This window comes from Caloenas nicobarica, chromosome 26, assembly GCF_036013445.1.
Source record: "Caloenas nicobarica isolate bCalNic1 chromosome 26, bCalNic1.hap1, whole genome shotgun sequence".
NCBI lineage: Eukaryota > Metazoa > Chordata > Aves > Columbiformes > Columbidae > Caloenas > Caloenas nicobarica.
The window spans coordinates 911,444-929,085 of record NC_088270.1 but is presented as its reverse complement, the minus strand read 5'-3'; the positions used below and the strand labels follow the sequence as shown (position 1 = coordinate 929,085).

Below are 17,642 nucleotides of genomic sequence, written 5' to 3'. Positions count from 1 at the left end.
TGGGGGGTCCCCGGAGCCGGGATAACAGGTCAGGGTGGGAGGAAACCTCGTCAGGCTGCGCTGGATGAAGAACCTTTTAATTTTGAGAAAAATGAAGTACAAAACCAAGGCCAATTTTCTTTTCTGCCCGTTGGCAAGGATCCCTGCGGCGGTGGCGTGGGGCTGTTGCGGGGGCTGCCCCTCCCGGGGAGGGCAGCAGGGCGCCCCGGGGTGCCGGCGAGCGCGGCGGGGGCAGGACCGGCTGGCGGCGGGGCTGGCAGTGCGGCGGGGTGTGCAGGGCCAGGGGGGAGCGGCAGCCGGGGCAGGGGGAGCGCAGCGGGGCCCCCCGGCACCCCGAGGCTGGCTGCGTTGCGCTGGAGGGTGCTTTGGGCCAGCTGGCGCTTTCTTGCCAATAAATACCAATCGGTGAGGGGCGGCGGCGGCGGCCGCCGGGGCTGCGGGGGCTGCGGCGCGCGGGGCCGGGGGCGGCGAAGATGGAGGGTCCCAGCTGGGGCTGCTCTCGGGGCGGCGGGGGGGCTGCCTAGCTGATGATCTGCCGGGGCCGGCCGTAGCTCATCCCCGCCTGTGACGCCCCCTTGTTGGTCCCCATCTGTAGGCCAATGATGTTCTTGCCCTCCTTCAGCTGGCTGTCGGTGAACTCCCGCTTGTGCTCCTGCGCTTTCCTGCGGGTGGAGGTCAGGCCGTGGGGCACCCGCACCCCCCACATCACCGCACCCTCGTCCCCATCCCCACTGCGCCCAGGAGACCCCAGGGGGGAGGGCTGGGGGTCCCCATGGCTGGGGCCACACTCCCCCACTTACTTCATGAACCAGTTGGGGTCCCCATGGTAGTTGCCGTCGTTCTTGGTGACCGCCAGGCTCCCCAGGGCCATCAGTGTCCTCTGCACCGCCGCCATGTCCTTGGCTGCCAAGGGATGGAGGGGCATGAGGACGGGCACAGCGTGGCACCCCCAGCCCCCCAAACCCCAGCTGCCCCCCGCCCACACCTTCAAAGAGGTCGACGGTCTGGAAGATGTCGGTCTTGACCACGCCGTAGTCCTCAGCCGCCTTGAGGAACTGGGAGATCTGCTCCATCTGCTTGAACACCATGGTGGGCGGCGAGTCCGGGATCTTGACAGGCTTGGAGCCGCTGGGGTAGAGGCTGTTCACCAGGTGGCTGAGAACCTGAGCGGAGAGACGCTGAGCTCACCCACGCGCTGTGCAGACCCCCCGCCTGCCCCCCGGCCCCGGCCCCCACTTACGATGCCGTTCTTCAGCCAGACCTGGAAGCCCAGGCGGCCCCGGTCAGGACGGCCGACTTCAGAGCCGCACTGTGCCACGATCCACTCCACCAGCCGGTCCTCCAGCTCATCATCATACTTCTTCTCGATCTTGGACTGGACATCCCTGCTCATGCCATATGCTGGGCCCTTGTTCGCCATGTTTGCAGTGGCTGGGAGACCTGGGTGGGGGACAGGGACTGTCGGGCTGGGAGACGCTGTCCTCCTGCACAGGGTCCCTGCGGCATCGGCCTCGTGCCTCAGTGCAGCGGGGACGCGCCCTCCTCCTGGCTCTTCCCGTGCCACACAATGGCCCTGCAGCCCCGGCCAGGCACGTTTGGAGGTGAGTGCATGGTCGTGATACCCACAGCCTGCCCGGACAGACGGCTCCCGTACTGGCAGAGGTGCCTTGTCCCCACTCCCGGGTCAGGCTGTGCCGGGAGCAGCCTCAGCCCATGCCCTGCCAGCTCAGCCACCTGCCAGCTCCTGGCTGCCACAAACGTCCCCAGTGTGGCCGTGCCATGTGGCTGGAGCAGCTGTGCTGCCCCACAGGGCTGTGGAGCGGCAGGGCTGGGTGGCTGTGGCACAGTGGTCATGGCACAGCAGGGTGGCCGTGGTGCCGGGGAGGAGTGTGGCAGGTCCTGGTGCTGGGGAGGAGCGCAGGCGAGGCAGGACAGTGCCGGGAGCCATGCCCGTGCCCTTGTACGGGCATTCTGCAGGCAGCGATGGCAGGTGCTGGCTGCGGGCAGTGCCAGAGGATGCCAGGAGGATGCCAGGAAGATGGCAGGAGGATGCCAGGAAGATGGCAGGAGGATGGCAGGAGGGGGAGGTGGTGGGAGCCGGCAGGCAGCCCTCAGAGCCAGCAAGGCTGTGCCATCCGGGACCCGTGTGCCTGGTCCCCAAATCTACAGCCGGGCAGGTGTGCCTGGCATCTGCTGAGTGGGCCCTGAGACGTGGCACAGCTCAGAGCAGCAGGGCACGCTCACCCTGCTTGCTGCCGGTGATGCAGGGGCACCCCCAAGCCCCATGGTTCACGCATGGGCACCCCTGAGCCGCACGGGCAGCCCACACCAGGTCCCCAGCACCGCCAGGCATGTCCAGCAATGCCCCGGCCAACTCGTGCCCCGTGCCCTGGCCTGCTGTGGCACAGGGGGACACGCGCAGCCCCCAGCCTCACTGGTCACAGCTCCCTTGGCCACAGGTCATGCCCGCTGGCCACCAGCTGCCCCCGGAGCCGCCAGCCCCGTACCTGTGTCCTGTCCCCGCCAAGGCACAGGGCAGAAGGGTCCAGCACAGGCTGGAGCCCCCGCACAGCCCCGAGCCCCGCACCGAGTCCCGGTCCCCGCGGGGATGAGCCGCAGCCGCCCACCCGCAGCCCCGGCGACAACGCGGTCCCGAGCGGCCGGAGCGGCGCGGCAGCCCGGGCGGTGTCCCGACCCGCCGCAGCCCCGGGAGCAGCATCCCCAGCCAGGGAGCACATCCCGGAGCAGCATCCGCATCCCAGGTCCAGTGTCCCCATCCCAGGTCCAGTGTCCCCATCCCGCAGCTGTTCCCAGCGGTGCCCCCCCCCCCGCAGCGGAACTCACAGCGGCTGCTCGGGAGGCGCGGGGCGATGCTCGGAGCGGGATTCACTCACACTGCACACTTTGGGGGCCGCCCCTGCGCTAAAAGGCCGGCGCTGGGACAGTGATGTCAGCGCGGCCGGGGCCGCCACCCCCAGCCCTCCCCCGGGGCCCCGCCAGCCCCGCCGCGCGCCGGGACCGCGGCCCAGGCACCATATTTGGGGAAAGACTCCGAAAATCGGCGGGTCCGGCCCGTGCCCGAGCATTCCCCGCGTGCCTGCGCCCCGCGGGGCCGCGCCGGGGAGGAAGCGGGGCCGGGGGCCGCGGCGCTGAAGTCCTTTTATAGCCAAGCGCTCGCCCGGCCGCGGCCACCGCCGAGGGTTTGTGCCCTGACTTCATGGCTGGTTTCCCCGTGCGCTCACTGCTGGGGCGGCGGGCACCCTGCGGGCCCCGCGCCCGGGGCCCCGCGGCCACCCCGGGGCCCCTCTGCCCCGCTCGCAGCAGCCCCGGCACCCGGCTGAGCCCCGGGGAGCCCCGGCCCCTCTGCTGCCCGTGAAGTGGGACCTCCCCGGGCATCCCTGTCCCCCCCGGGGCTGCCAGCCCCACAGACCCCCCAGCAGCCCCAGGGCCGGCAGCTGCGCTCCCGGTCCCCACCGCACCTTTGCTCTGGTGGGGTCCCGGGGCAGGAGAAGCCGGTTCCGCAGCAGAGCACGGCTGAGACCCACGGCAGGGCAGAGCCCACCACCCCAGGGACCCCTAGGGACCCCCGGTGCCCCCCGCTCCCGCTGCCCAGGCAGGAGGCGGCAGGCGAGGGCAAAGTGCAGACACTTTAATGCGAGTCCCTTCCCGGCTGACCCGCGGGGAGCAGGCGGTGGCCTCGCTGGGACACCCTCCCGTGACACCCGCAGACCTCTGGCACCATCGCCACCGCCACCCTGCGCACCCCCCGCCTGCTGGCATGACTCAGGCACTGAAGAGAGACCCGCACCCGTGGGCTGGGGGGACCGCGGGGCTGTTGGCACGGAGCTCGCCCTGGCCCCCCACACCGCGGGCACATGGAGCAGCAGCAGCACCTTTTCCAGTGTCACTTGCCACCGAGGACGGGTTCCCTGGCAGCTCCCCAGTCCCATTCTGCGCTACAATGAGCTCGGGGATGGGCACGCAGCACCGGGGAGAGACTTGGCCAGGGGAAGGGGGACGGAGTGGCCGGCAGGACCCCCAGCACGAGCATCCCTCCCCAGGGGCACACGCTGCCCCGGCGGGTCCCCTCTCCCTCGCAGGGGCTGCAGCAGTTTGGCACAGTCCCAGGGCAGTGGGCAGCTGTGGGTTCTTAGAACACATAGATCTTGTCCCGCTGGACACAGTCCAGGTCATCGTCCAGTGTCAGCAGCACCTGCGGAGCCAGGGAGGGGGGCTGCGGTGAGGGGGGCTGTGGGGAGCGGGGGCTGCGGGGAGCCAGGCCCAGCGGCACCCACCAGGAAGGAGCCGAACATGGCGATGGAGGAGAGGAAGTGCCAGATGTCGTGGTCGTCAAAGAAGTCGAGCAAGATGCAGTCGCGGTTGTGCTCCCGGGACTCAGCCGGCGTTTTCTGTCAGGACAGGAGCAGCTGTCACTGCGCTGGCTGGCGGTCACCCCTGAACCCCCCCATGCTGCCCTCCCGCTCACCTGCCAGGTGCTGAGCCCCTGGAAGAAGAAGAAGAGGGCAAAGCCCCAAACCACCGAGGTGCTGATGATGCAGAGCAAGGGGATGAGCTGGATGCGCTCGCCGCTGCGGAGCTGTTGGACAGAGCAGGGGCAGCGTGTGGGCAGGACTGGCAGGGCTGTCTCTGTCCCTGTCTCTGTCCCTGTCCCTGTCTCTGTCCCGTCCTTGTCCCTGCCCTCCCCGCCGGGCATCCAGCACCCGCACGGCCAGTCGGGGGGTCTCAGCTCGCACCTTCATGATGATGTAGAAGGCGAAGTAGAGGAGCAGGTTGCAGATGCCAATGGCCAGCAGGTAGGAAGCGAAGTCATTGGGGCGGACAATGAGGCCGTAGGCAGCGCTGGGGGGGCAGGGACAGGCAGCGGGGTCAGCGCAGCCTGGGGGACTGTCCCCACACTCCCCACTGTCCCCAGACATGCCGGGAGATCAGGCAGCACATGGGGATGCTGGGGCGGCCACAGCTGGAGACCTGTCATGCTCAGCCCCCCGAAGGGGGTCGTGCTGCGGGGGGGCGACAGCAGGGACAGGAGCACTGGGCTGGGGGGCAGCGTGGGGTCCGGCTTGGCACTTACAGCGACCAGTTGATGATGTTCCCCATGACCAGGAGCACCATTCGATCCTGCACAGGAGAGGGGGGCTGTGAGGGGCTGGGGGGGCGCAGCGCTGCTTGGGGGGTCTCCGCAGCGCCAGCACTCACCACGTACATGGGCCCGCTGCACTGCCGCACGCAGTCCGTGTACAGCACGTGCAGGATGCGCCGCAGGATGCCCGAGTCTGCGGGGACAGCGGTGGTCACACCGAGGGGGCCACCGCCCTGTCCCCCCCCAGCGGCGTCCCCACTCACCCAGCTTCCAGCGGCCCATGTAGTAGAGCTGGGTGCTCAGCAGCAGCGTGGCCACGATGTGGATGACGGAGAAGACGATCCAGAAAGCCGTGTTCCCCTTGCCGAAGACCTGCGGGGCGAGCGGGGTGGCGGGCAGCGGGCTGTGGGGGCTGCCAGCCAACCCCCTCCATCGGCACCACCGCACTCACCACGCCGACCACCGAGAAGAAGATGACAAGGGCCAGGCAGGCGTAGGCACTGTAGGCGCTGGCGTTGATGTCCGGGTGACGCTTCTGGTAGAGCTTCAGCATGCAGAGCCCCGCGATCATGTACATGAAGGAGGTGTCTGCGGGGGGAGGCGGTGAGTGCGGCAGGGGCGGCCGCGGTGTGGGCTGGGGGCGCTGGGGGCCACTCACCGAACTGGAAGTTGGTGTAGTTGGGGCAGACGTGGTAGCAGGCGCTGAGCAGCCCCTCCATCATCAGCGCCGTGCCCATGGCGTAGAACAGCCCGAAGTGCTTGGGGATGCCGCACTCCTGCGGGGGACAAAGTGGGGAAATGGGGGTCCTGGGCGGCCCTGCTCCCCCTCGGGCGCAGCCCCGCGGCCGCCCGTCCCTTACCAGGGCGCGGGTGTCGTTGCGCATGAGCGCCCGGTTGTAGTTGATCTCCCGCTGGAGGATGATGAGGAGGAAGAGCAAGCCCAGCAGGACATAGCCCAGGTTGCTGAGGATGTTGTTGAAGGCGCTGCGGGGGGGCAGGCCGAGCGGTGGGTGTTGTGGACCCCTCTCCCTCCCCAGGGTACCCCCAGGTGCCCGCCGGCCCCCCTGTACTAACCTGAGGTTTCCCAGCGGGTGGGCGCACAGAAAGTTATAGTAGCAGATGTCCTGGTTACCGGTGACGTTCACCACCTGTGCGCACAGGCACGGGGAGAGCAGGAGATGGGGATGTGGGGGCACAGGGGGACACCTGGGGTGCTGGCGTGTCCCCACAATGGCTGGCTCATCCCGGGAGCCCCCCTGCTGCCACTTACCGTCTGGTAGGTGATGACAAGCTGGATGACGGGGAGGGCGTAGAAGACGGCGATGGTGGCGATGTTCCTGCGACAGGCAGGGGGTGTCAGGGGTCCCCGGGGTGGGACACCGCCCTGCATCCCCCTCCCCACCACCCCCCACTTACCAGAAGTAGATCTGGTACTTCTTCCGCAGCACCCGCTTGTCCTTGCGGGCCAGGTCGGCCACGCAGAGGTATTTCTGCAGGAAGGAGAGGCGGGTTTGGGGCTGGCCCGGCCAGCGGGAGCAGCCGGGGGGCCAGGGGTGCGGGGAGGGACACACCTTGGTGCGGATGACGTTCTTGTCATAGTCGATGTCGGCCAGCGTGTCGTAGTCGTCCTCCTCGACGGAGCTGAGCGAGTCCAGGCGCGGCCGCCCGGCCACGTTCTCCAGCGACCGCTCCCCTGCGCCCGAGCCGGGGGGTCAGCAGAGCCCCCCGCCGAGCTCCCCACCCCGTGGGACCCCAATCACCCCAATTAACCACTCGGCTGCCTCCTTGCCAGCTCCATGCAGAGCCCTGCTCCGGGGACATGCGCCCACACAGGGACCACTGCCCCGCGCTCTTGTCCCCCATTGTCCTGCCTGGCTGGGGACAGTGAGGGGGCCAGGAGGACGATGTCCTGCCCGTGGCGGGGCTGCCCCGGCTGCGCGGGGCAGGAGGGAGCAGAGGCGCTCAGCACCCAGGCGCAAGCGCGGGGCAGGGCAGATTTTGGCTTGATTGGCCCGTCCCCGCCCGGTAGCGGCATCTACCCATGGCGATGCTGAGCGGCCTCGGCGGGGTGGAGGGCGTGCGCCGCTTGAACTGCTCCTGCCCTTCAGAGGAAAGCCAGAGTCACCACAGCGGGGCCAGCGCCAGCGCTGGGGGTCCCGGCGTGTGGCTGTCCCGGCGGTGCCGATGGGCACCCCGCTGTGCGTGCATGGGGCGCTGGCACCCCAGGGTGCCAGGAGATGGAGGGGATGGAGCCACGATGGTGCTGGTAGCGCGGTGCCATCGGGACAGCCCGGCACTGCCCAGGTTTGCCGGCTCCACGGGGCTGTGGCTGCGCCGGCGACTGCGCCGCTGCCCCACGACTCACCCGCGTAGCCGTAGGGGACATCGGCCGAGCCCACACTGTCTGTGACGCCCTCGGCGCTGCTGGAGGAGCCGTTCCCTGCAAGGACGGGCAGGCGTGGTGGGCACAGCCGCCCGCCCAGGGCCAGGGCGCAAGGAATGGGATGTGGCACTCACCGAAGGAGCCGTAGCCATAGCTGTCATAGGGAGAGTGGCCCAGGAAGGCGTCAGGGATGCTGCGCGCATGCCCTGCAAGACAGGAGGGTCCCCTCGTCCTGTGGCACCCCCGGCTCGGGGCTGCACGGCTGCTCGGCACAGAGCAGCGCCCGTGCCCCGGCCCTGGCACGGCAGCGGGATCGCAGCCAGGGACAGAGCAGACACCGACACCTACCCAGGAGAGATGCTGGGAGTCCCCGGAAAGGCGTGGAGAGAGAGAGACAGAGCTGGTGAAACGGCCAAGCCCCCGTGCACCCCAGAGCGGTGACACCCGAGCCCTGGGGTGTCCCTGTCCCCTGACAGAGGGGTTTGTCCCCAGGGAGCTGGGCACAAGCGGGGCTCAGGAGGACAGTGAGGAACTCCCGCAGAACCAAGCCACAGGCTTGAGAGGGCAAAAATGACTGGGAACCCCCCAGGCAGAGCCCCCCGAGTGCCGCTGTCCGCAGCTGCCGCCCCCTCACCCGTGTCCAGGCTGGGCGAGTCCATGGCTGCCAGGAGCCCCTTCCTCTTCTTGTGCCTGCCGAGGGAAGCAGCCGTGAGCAGCGCGGGGGACGGGACGGGATGGCACCCGTGGCTCAGCGCCCGCAGGGGACAGGCTGGCCCGGCGGTGACACCCGGCCGCTCACCGGCAGCTCTCCCAGCAGGCGATGACCAGCGTGAGGACGTAGAAGGAGAGGAAGATGCCGAGGCAGAAGAGCATGCTGCTCACGTAGGCATCCGCTGCACAGAACCAGGATGAGCCCTCAGAGGGGTGGCAGCCCCGGGGACCTGCCACAGGGTCCCTTGCGCAGCCAGGCGCCCCCCAGCCCCCAAGGGCCCCTCCCAGGCTTACAGGTTATGGCGGGTGACACCATCACCTCCAGCATCTTCTGCCGGTTGTGCTGATCCACGGGTTCATCTGCAAGGAGGTGGGGGGGGCTCAGCCCTCTATGGGTGCCACTCCTCGCCCCGTCCCCAGCACACAACCCACGGCGGCAGGGACACACTCATGGGTGGGTGCATTCCCCGACCCCCTGGGCATACCTGGGGAGGCATTTTTGGCGAGGGGGTAGTAGGGCAGAGCCCCCCCACATGCCTCGTCCTCTGTCTTCACCACCACCACCACGTAGAAGCTGTTGCTGGGGAAATCCTTCTTCTGCGGGGCCCGTCCGGACAGGAGAGAGACGGGCGTGAGCACAGCCCAGCCGGGGGTCTCGGCAGTGGCACGGCCCCATGGCACAGCCCCACCGCACGGCCCCATGGCACAGCCCCACGGCACAGCCTGCGCCCACCTGCACCGTGATGGCTGCCTTCTTCGTCATGGTCTGGTACATCCCGATGAAGGCCACGTTGTTGTCCAAGTCGTAGACAGGGCACTGTGGGGACGAGGGGCCGTCAGCCCCAGCAGGCACCGCGGGTCCCCCGGGCAGGAGACCCCGCCACCCAAACCTACCAGGATGTCCTGGATGGAGATGACGGAGCATGGGAAGGCCATGGCCGATGTCACCTTCACGATCACCGAGTCCACTCCCTCAGGGAACTCGTACTTGAAATACTGGGAGGGAAAGGCCCGTCACTGCCGTGGTGGCCATGCTGTCCTCCCGGGGCTGGCCCCTGGCGCAGAACCTCTCCCACGCCAGCCCCTGCTCACCTGCGGCTGCGCGGCCGTGGCATTGAAGCTGAACCTTTCGTCCGTCCTGCGGAGAGCACAGGGAAGGACGGCAGCGGTGAGGGCAGCCCCGTGGGCAGCGGGCAGGGCTGGGGGCCGGGGCGCGGGGCGGCCCTCACCGCAGCACGAAGTTCTCCACGCGGGTGACTCGCAGCTGGTAGGAGGTATTTTGGGACAGCGTGGAGACGTCCACGTAGAAGTGCTGGGTCTCCACCTCCGCCTTGGTCTGGGGCTGGCACAGCGTGCGGCTCACCTCCTGGTACGCGTACTTGCGCTGGTACCTGGGCGGGCAGAGCTGCGCTGTGCCTGCTGCCCCCGGGACCCCCACGTGCCGCTCCCCGCAGCTCGGCGGGCAGGGGGCGGCAGCCACCGCCGGTACTCACAGACCCCGGAGGATGAGCGGCACCTGGAAGGAGACCACCGCCTCCTTCTGCCGCACCACGAAGAGGACGGGCAGGTCCTTGTGGTCGGAGAGGACGTTCACGGACACACGCACCCCCTCTGTCTGCGGGACAGCGGGAAGACGAGGCATTGGCCGAGCAGGACCCGCTGCTGCGGGCTCGTCCCCAGCGCCTGGACTTTGCTCGGCCCTCGTGGCAGACGATGCGTGTCACTGCATGGTGACACCGTTCCCTCCTCGCACCCCAAAGCCCCGGCTCCGGGGGACCCCGGGCAGGGGACCCCGCAGGGACGCGGGCACCGGCTGCTCTGGCCGCCCCGCAGGCTCACCCTGTTCCTCCGGACGCTGTGGTTGAAGGCGTAGATGTTGAGCAGGTCGGCGTCCACCCAGTCGGTGTAGGTGGTGTTGAAGAGAGCCTCCTTCTCCTTCACCTGCCGCCCCTCCCGGGGCAGGGCCAGCGACAGGGCGGGCGGCAGGGCCAGCAGCGCCCAGGCCAGCGCGGCCGCCCCGCTGCCCGGCATCCCGCCAGCATCCCCGGCCGCGCCCGCCGCTCACTCCGCGCCGGCCAAGGTCCGCAGGGCGGGGCGGGCGGACGGACGGACGGACGGGGCGCTCAGCCGGGGCGCGCCCGGGCTGCCCGCCCCATGGCAGCCGCGCTGCCGCCGCTGCCGCTCCCGCCGCCGCTGCCGCCGCCGCTGGTCGCGCTGCCGATCGGGCGGGCGCTGCGGGGCCGGTGGCCGCGGGCGGTACCGGTGCCGCTGCCGCCGCCCGGATCCCGGTGCCCGGTGTCGCTACTTTCTATGTCCCCGGTCCGCGGGCGGCTGTAAACATGGACCGGCGGTGACGTCACGCCCGTCACACGTTAAAGGGCCAGCCCGGGGAAGTGACGCGGCGGCGGGCGGGGACCGGGCGGCTCCTGCCCGGGGGAACCGGCCCTGGGCTGGCCCGGCCCGCCGGGAACCGCGCTCCGTGGGGCACCGGCCCCGGGGGCAGCCCGGAGGGGGAGCCCCTGCCCCACCGGGGACCCCCAGGCGAAGCTCCATCCCATAGGGGACCCCCTGCCCGATTCAGGACCCCATAAGGGGAGCCCCTGTCCCACACGGGAGCCCCTGCTTTCCCTTTCCCTTTTCCCTTCCCTTTCTCCTTCCCTTTCCCTCTCTCCCATCCGCGTATCTGCATGGGGCCCCCGCAGCCTCTGCTCCTGCTCACAGCACCCTGCATTGCCACGGGCTGAAGTAATTGGAAGGAATGAGAAGTTTTTCCAGGGGTTGGTTCGTTGGGGCGCGGGCATGATGCTGCGTGGCATTTTAGGGTCCACCTCCTGCAAATAGGCCCAGCTGCCAACCAGCCTCCCACTGACAGTCCTCAGTCTGAGGGCTTTGTGGCCATTACATCACATTTGGTGTGTCTGTGATTGGGTTTTTGGGGTTAAACGCCGTGCCAAAACAGCTCGGCCCTACATCATAGAAAGGCATTTTCTGGGCTTGAACTGGCACCCAAACCTCTGCCCCCCCACTTTCCCCTGCTCTCTGCGGGACAAATGTACGGAGACAGGAGTGCTGCTGCTATTGTGCACTTTATTTCTACAGGTCCTCTGAGCGAGGAGCCCAAAGCTCTTCTCAGTCTGCACATGGTTTGCACTGCGGGTGGTGACGCTGACAGCAGATGGGACGACTTGCTGGGGGACAGACAGACGCCCATGCAGGAGCTGGAAGCAGAACTGCATCTGGAACGTGAGGATTGCCTGCCGGGCCGTGAGCGGGACTGTGTGCTGACGTGCATTCCCCGTTTGGGTCAAATCACTGAGCAACCAGTCACCTCCAGGCCGTGGTCCTGCCGAGGGCCGCAGCCGCAGCTCCCTCCACCCGCAGCACCGAGCTGGCAGCTCTGGGTACAGGACTGACCTCTGTGTGCTGAAAGGAGAGGAAAACCGACCAAACCCCCCACAGAGAGGGGCAGGAACAGAACTACACGAGGAGCAGGATGCGGCTGAGCGCGGCTGTGAACACCCCCCGAGGGAACGCACCTGCGTGGGTGGTTCCAGAAACAAAACACAGAGTCAGGGAGAGCAGGAGGGCGGGGGGACACGGGCGCCTGGGCGCACACACACACACACACGCTGCAACACGGTGGGTGAAACACTGACATTTATATCGAAACACGCACTAACAGAGCGAGCTCTACCAGCCGATGCATTTTTGCCAAAGCAGGATGACATTTGTGTGTCCCGGGCAGTGTGCAGGCCGGGTGGGCAGCGCGGGGAGGCTGCCTCTCATGCAGCTTTCTTGTGGTCACCTCCTGTCCCCGGCAAGTGACAAGCCTCTTGTTGTCCTTTCATATCTTTTGTTTTCCTCTGTGCTGCACTAGAGAGAAACTGGCAGGGAGCTGTGAAATGCAGGCGGGTTGTGGAGCAGGGGAGAGCAGCGCTGAGCGGTGACACGGCTCCCACTGGCCCAGCCCCAAGGGACATGGCTCACCCAGACCTGCACCGACGCTTTTCTCCACGTCTTGCAGCCAGGCGCTTGGTCTTTGGTAGTCGGTCAGCCTCGCGGTGTGAGTGGGACAGGTTCTTACTAGTGACAAGCAGAGCCAAAGCGTGAGCAGAGAGGAACCTGTCCCTGCTGTCTCTCTGCAGCGCTGGCAGCCTTGGGGACAGTTTTGAGAGCAGAAAAGGGCTGTGAGCACCAAACCGAGCACCGAGCGTGGCCCCTGGCTCGGGAACCCGCCAAACCTCCCCTGCCGCTCGGGGCGGCCTTGCTGCGGAGCAAACCCTGGCTGCGCGGGGCTGACCGGGGACATCAGAGCTTTTACCGCACAGCGTGCTCCTGGTGAGCATCTCTGGAGCCAAATGCCGCAGGGAGGGAAGCAGGGATGCGTAGATTAACCAGCACACCAGCCTACAAACCTGCCAAGCTCCCAGGGAGCAGAAAGGGTGTGTTGGGGGGGAAAGTCCTTTCCCTGGGAATGCTCCACTGCAGCAAATTTTTAACATTTGATTTTCCACTCTCCCTTGCCCCAAGCTGTCCAGCATCTTATCGGATGTTTGAGCAACGTGCCCTCACAGCCATCCCGCAGCTCTGCAGCCAAGCGAGCCGTGGGCAGGACGATGCTCCCTACTCTACTGCAGCACTCCAGAGCCTCCCACGTCCTTCATCTGTGTGTGGATCACGTACACGGGACACAAAACACACACTACGCATGCAAGCCAGGCAGAAATCCTGCTACGATCACGTCTACGGGAAGGGGGATGCAGCGGGGACAGGAACATCCTCCACGCCAGGGCACGGACTGCGCGAAACACCAACACCCTCTGTTCCAGAAAGGGCAAACACTACATACAGCACCTTGGACCACGCTGCTGCAAGAACCTGGACACCTCAGCACCCTCCGGAACTCGGGACGACGTCCCACTAATGGGCTGCCCGTTCCTCTCCGATTTACCTGCCGGGACCTGCCACGGTGCCGCCGAGCTCCCACTCCGGCAGGTAAGCCAAGAGGAACCGACTTTGCTTAAAAGTGTTCTATTTGCAAGCACAGTCACCATCTAGGGCTCTGCCTTTCAGGTCCAAACCGGTTTCTTTCTGAAAAAGAAAGCCTGTCACTTCTAAACGAACGGCTGTTCTCATATGATCGTTACTAGACTCCAACCAGCCCTCAGAACAAAACGCCAAACCAAAATCCCCCCTAGTCGCAGCCGCGGAGGAGGGCGCCTGCCCCTCCGGCTCCGCTGCCTACAGCCGAGGAGCAGGGGAAAAGCTGCACCCTGACTTCACTTTCTACTGTAAGAGGCTGTAGCTGCTCAAATAAAATGTTTATACAAGTAAAAGAGAAGCGACAAAGAAATATACAGCTTGGAATCTGTAAAGCTTCAGACTGACTGAGGCCTTGCAGACAGGGGCTATTCATATGGGCTTCCTTTAGAAAACAAGGGTGTAACAGTCATACTTAAAAAACCAAATAAACCAAACCAGAAGAAGGAACAGCTCTGCGCAGAGCCCCTGGTACCTGGGAGGGGACACATGTCTGTTCCAGAGCAGCGAGGGTGTCACTGCCTTGGGCAGCGTCCACCGGATCATTAAAATCCTAACCGGAGCAACTGTTAAAAGCCAGCAACACAACACACAGAAAGGAGCAGAGAACAGGCCGGGCAGCAGCACCGCACCGAGACCACCCTGGGACGCTACATGGGAGGGACGGTGAAAAAAGCATGAGAACGAGCACCTGGGAGTGTCACACGAGTCGGGTTGACCGTTTGGTTCTTTACATTTCTGAACTTCAGTTTCATGCTGCTTCAGAAAGGAGTGAGAAAGGAACAGGTATCACTTAAAACCCCCCAGAAACAAGAAAAACAAAACCAAAAGAACAAACAAAATGAAACAAAAACTTTAAAAGGTGGGACCGAGTTTGGAAAAATGCATCCGTTCTGGCTTTTGCGAGTGGAATGTGATTCATGTTGACAGGCTAATACACAGAGCACAACCCCCCGGCCGGGACCGGCGCCCGGAGCCGTGCGGGGCTGGCGGGGATGGCTACGGGGTTCTAGACAACCACAGAGCAACGAGAGGGGCACAGGGTGACAGTCCTGTTCTCGCTTTAAATGAGGAATGGTTTAAAAGTAAAACTCTTCTTCAGCTAGTTTCCTCCTGCAATAAAACCAACCAAGCCGGCCCCCGCAGGTACAAGACCAGTTAAACGTGAGCCTTCCCCCTCAAAACACTAGGTATGAACATCCGGCAACATTCTACAATGGAAAGTGCTTTAAGAAAGAAGGATTCTGTAGTGCCAGTGACAGAACTGATCGGATGGGCTGGACGCTGCTGCTCCCGCGGGCACGGGCGGCTCAGGCCAGGGCAGCTCGCTTCTCCTCGGGGGTCTCCTCCAGCAGCTGCATGATCAGTTCGTGGAGCGGTTTGCAGATCTTGGCGTAGCCCCCGCCCGTCAGGTGCAGGAAATCAAACATGTCGTGGTACGAGATGGTGCCGTCGGAGTGCACGAAGCCGGCGTCCACGTCCAGCAGCTGCACGTTGGGCAGTCTGGGGAGCGAGGCTTTGAGCAGGTGGTTCACCTTGGCGTTCTTCTGCCGCAGCGGGTTGGGCTTCTCTCCACGAGGTAGCAGGCCCTGGCACAAGAAGGAGGCAAAAAAGACCTTCAGGTGACTTTGCTGGCACAACAATGGTGCCTTTCAGCAAGGCAGCGGTGACAAGAGGAACTCATCCTGTGAATCAGGCTTTGTCCAGTCAGACCCAATTTGAAATGCAGCCGAAAGAGCCAGATGAGCCACCAGCACAAGTGGCACAGACCTGCTCTCTTTTCCATTTTTTTGTTGTTTTTTGGTTGTGCTCTTTGGAGGAGCTTTCAGCAGCAACCTGAATTCCACCGCCCGGCTTCCCAACAGACAGATAAGTGACCGCCCTCCCCCGGAACGACCGTCCCTCCCTGTCTCACAGAGAACACGGGGCTCCCCGAGCAGCTTGTTTTCCTGGTGCTCCCAGGGACGTACCAGCACAATCACTTTGGCCTGTGGCTGCTGGGTGTTTATCAGGCGCACGATAGCCTCGATTCCACCTGCCACTTCTTCTGCTGTGTTTCCGTGATTATTTGTTCCAACCCAAACAACGATGACCTACAAGGAGAAAAAATGTTTGTGGCTTTTTCAGGATGAGCTGCAATAGCATTGCTGACCCTGAAAACCCTGTACAAACACCATCTGCGGCCAGCGAGCTGCAGGAAGAGCCGGGCTTAACGCTAAACTCAGACTGGAAGAGGCCTTCAGCTGCCAGTTATGCCCACCTCTGAACAGCATCTTCCATGCTTCTGTGCTGGCCCCCAGCACAGATGGAGAACTGGGGCTGCTGCAGCTTTTCGGCCAGCCTGGGGACGTCTGACCCCAGCCTGGTGCTGAATCCCCGGCCACACACCCGCAGGAGCCGACACTCATCACACAGGGTAACGTATATCTACACAGTACAGTGTGAGCGCCCCAGGGGCAGGGACAACCAGACAGCTCCACTTTCTACTTTCAAAAGACTGTAAGTTGTTAAGTTCACTCAGTTCTGCACCACTTGGGCACTTGAGTCTCTTAAGTCAGCACAGGGCTGCCTGGTTTGTTTTTCTGCTTATACCTTCGGTTTAATGTTCTCCAGTTCCCCATTCTTCAGTCTCCATAGAACGTGTCCTGTGGTGTCCCCATCGATCCCAAAATTCAACGCGTGAAGCGGTGAGAAGAGCTCTCGCCAGATCTGCAATCAGAAATCAAGTCACTATTTCACGGCAGTGTCCTGATTGTGCAAGAAAGATCCTACGCAGACAAGTGAGGTCAAGGACAACAAAAGGGACAGCCCAAAAATCAGAAGGGAAGAAAGTGGCAGTACTACACACGACCATCAGTTACTGGATTAAAGAACCAGCCCGATGGCTCTGCCCGCCCCCTGCTCTCCTGCCGTACCTCGTACTGCTGCAGCAGCTGCACCATGGAGTCGCCCACGAACAGCACATCGGGCTCCTTGTCTTTGCAGTCCGAGACAAACCTGTTGTGCTGTGAAAGGCAAGCAGCAAGGTGAGCCCGACAGTCCTCGCGGGTCCCTCTGCTGGGACAGAAAGGGACACGTGCCGGGGAGCTTTGCGCTGTGTTTAACAAAGGTGCTGGCAGCTGCTGCTGGCTGACAGGCCAACTGGGGCATTCTCCGAGATGGTTTCCGAGGGCAGCTCCCGGGGCACGGATTTCTGCCTCGCTTCAGCGCGACAAGGCAGCCACGGGCAGATAACCCGACAACTTTGGGGCAGCAGAGCCCCTGGGAACAGGCACCGTGGGCAGACAGGAGCCGTGCGGCTCCCTCCCGACAGCTCCCAGCACAGGAACCAGCCCGTGCGCCCTCCTGGCCTCACCTGCGACATCCACCTGCCGTCCCCCTGCACGTCCTCGGCGGCGTGGGGAACCGCGGCGGGGTTGGAGTCTCCCTGGCTCATCCTGTTCCTGCGGAAACAACGTTCCAGAGAAGCTGCTTTCAGCACGGGGGAAAAGGCTGCCAGTGGAACCCACTGCGCTGCCCGACGTTCACAGGGGCCATGCACGCCTGTTCCGGTGCGTGCTGCCTTCTGCCTCACAACTAAACACATTTTATGCCCCGCAGGATGGCCAGACCGACTGTGCAGCGGGTCCTGCAGCCGCCGCTGCCGGAGCGTCCAGGGACAACAAATGACAGGATGCAAGGACCGGTTCGTTTCAGGGATGCCACGCAGAAGCCCCTCGGCCACGCCGGGCTCTGCTAACACCGTGATCGGCGCCCGCAGAATGGGGATCAGCCGCTATTAGCGCAGCGAGATCCGCTCACGGCTCCTGAGCCCCGCGGGCCGGGATGATCCGGCTGCAGGGACTGCGCAGCCTCGATCCGCAGGGATCGGAGCGGGCAGAGCCCCGGACGCGGGCTCGGGGACCGGCCCGCCCCCGCACAGCTGCCCGGGACAGCGGTGACAGCCGGGCCCCCCGCCCCGGCCCCGCCGGAAGCGGCAGCTGCGCCGGGGCGGCGATCAGGGCGGGGCCGCGCTCATAAGCACCGGCTGCTCCGGGCGCGCCGCTTCGGGCGGGGTCCCGCTGCCCCTCCCGCGGGGCCCTGCGGCAGCTCCTCCGCGGGGCAGCGGCCGCGGGCAGCGCGGCCCCTCGGCCCGGCGGCGCTCGGCCCCCGGCCCCGCGCACTCACGGCGGCTGCGGTTCCACCCGCGACTCCATGGCGGGCACCTCCCTCCCTCGGCCCGGCTCCCACCGCGCCTGCGCCGCCACAGCTTCCGCTTCCGGCGCCGCCGCCCGCCAACCGCCGCTCGCCCTCCGCGCCACTTCCGGCCGCGCTGCCGGAAGTCCCGCCCAGCGCACCGGCCGGGCTGGCCCCTAGGCGGCGCCCGGCCGCGGTGAGCGCACGATGACGTCATTCTCCCGGCCGTGA

The 17,642-nt window shown here is 65.5% G+C and overlaps 3 protein-coding genes across 5 annotated transcripts; all 3 read right to left on the bottom strand.

Annotated features, from left to right (window-relative positions):
• Positions 1-61: 61 nt before the first annotated feature.
• TAGLN (transgelin) lies at positions 62-2,934 on the bottom strand. Its single transcript, XM_065652105.1, has 5 exons — positions 2,845-2,934; positions 1,241-1,440; positions 986-1,163; positions 801-903; positions 62-662 (listed from the first exon to the last, which is right to left on the bottom strand). The coding sequence occupies exons 2-5, from the start codon at positions 1,418-1,420 to the stop codon at positions 521-523; spliced, it is 603 nt and encodes a 200-aa protein (XP_065508177.1). The 5' UTR covers positions 1,421-1,440; positions 2,845-2,934; the 3' UTR covers positions 62-520.
• Positions 2,935-3,634: 700 nt separating this feature from the next.
• SIDT2 (SID1 transmembrane family member 2) lies at positions 3,635-10,546 on the bottom strand. Of its 3 annotated transcripts, XM_065652213.1 has the most exons (27): positions 10,035-10,546; positions 9,689-9,810; positions 9,425-9,586; positions 9,288-9,333; positions 9,090-9,191; positions 8,929-9,012; positions 8,681-8,792; positions 8,490-8,555; positions 8,284-8,377; positions 8,119-8,174; positions 7,833-7,844; positions 7,619-7,690; positions 7,467-7,541; positions 6,673-6,794; positions 6,518-6,591; positions 6,372-6,438; positions 6,176-6,249; positions 5,962-6,085; positions 5,760-5,877; positions 5,553-5,689; positions 5,365-5,473; positions 5,218-5,294; positions 5,093-5,139; positions 4,755-4,860; positions 4,487-4,597; positions 4,296-4,409; positions 3,635-4,213 (listed from the first exon to the last, which is right to left on the bottom strand). In XM_065652213.1, the coding sequence occupies exons 1-27, from the start codon at positions 10,224-10,226 to the stop codon at positions 4,151-4,153; spliced, it is 2,538 nt and encodes an 845-aa protein (XP_065508285.1). In that variant the 5' UTR covers positions 10,227-10,546; the 3' UTR covers positions 3,635-4,150. The 3 variants fall into 3 exon arrangements, with proteins under 3 accessions (XP_065508285.1, XP_065508287.1, XP_065508286.1); XM_065652215.1 differs by lacking the exon at positions 4,755-4,860; XM_065652214.1 differs by lacking the exon at positions 7,833-7,844.
• A 3,523-nt stretch (positions 10,547-14,069) lies between these two features.
• Positions 14,070-17,470, bottom strand: PAFAH1B2 (platelet activating factor acetylhydrolase 1b catalytic subunit 2). The gene is made up of 6 exons (XM_065652216.1): positions 17,403-17,470; positions 16,591-16,678; positions 16,151-16,240; positions 15,828-15,944; positions 15,206-15,328; positions 14,070-14,824 (listed from the first exon to the last, which is right to left on the bottom strand). Exons 1-6 carry the CDS (start codon positions 17,429-17,431, stop codon positions 14,546-14,548), a joined length of 726 nt encoding a protein of 241 aa, XP_065508288.1. The 5' UTR covers positions 17,432-17,470; the 3' UTR covers positions 14,070-14,545.
• Positions 17,471-17,642: the final 172 nt, after the last annotated feature.

Coding starts and splice junctions, on each gene's coding strand:
- TAGLN (XM_065652105.1), bottom strand. CDS start 1,420: ATGGCGAACAAGGGCCCAGCATATGGCATGAGCAGGGATGTCCAGTCC. Junction 1,164..1,240: donor TCTGGCTGAAGAACGGCATC/GTAAGTGGGGGC, acceptor CTCTCCGCTCAG/GTTCTCAGCCACCTGGTGAA. Junction 663..800: donor GACCCCAACTGGTTCATGAA/GTAAGTGGGGGA, acceptor CTCCACCCGCAG/GAAAGCGCAGGAGCACAAGC.
- SIDT2 (XM_065652213.1), bottom strand. CDS start 10,226: ATGCCGGGCAGCGGGGCGGCCGCGCTGGCCTGGGCGCTGCTGGCCCTG. Junction 9,811..10,034: donor ACAGCGTCCGGAGGAACAGG/GTGAGCCTGCGG, acceptor GCTGTCCCGCAG/ACAGAGGGGGTGCGTGTGTC. Junction 8,793..8,928: donor AGGCAGCCATCACGGTGCAG/GTGGGCGCAGGC, acceptor CGGGCCCCGCAG/AAGAAGGATTTCCCCAGCAA.
- PAFAH1B2 (XM_065652216.1), bottom strand. CDS start 17,431: ATGGAGTCGCGGGTGGAACCGCAGCCGCC. Junction 16,679..17,402: donor CGGGTGGAACCGCAGCCGCC/GTGAGTGCGCGG, acceptor TTGTTTCCGCAG/GAACAGGATGAGCCAGGGAG. Junction 16,241..16,590: donor ACGGCAGGTGGATGTCGCAG/GTGAGGCCAGGA, acceptor TGCCTTTCACAG/CACAACAGGTTTGTCTCGGA.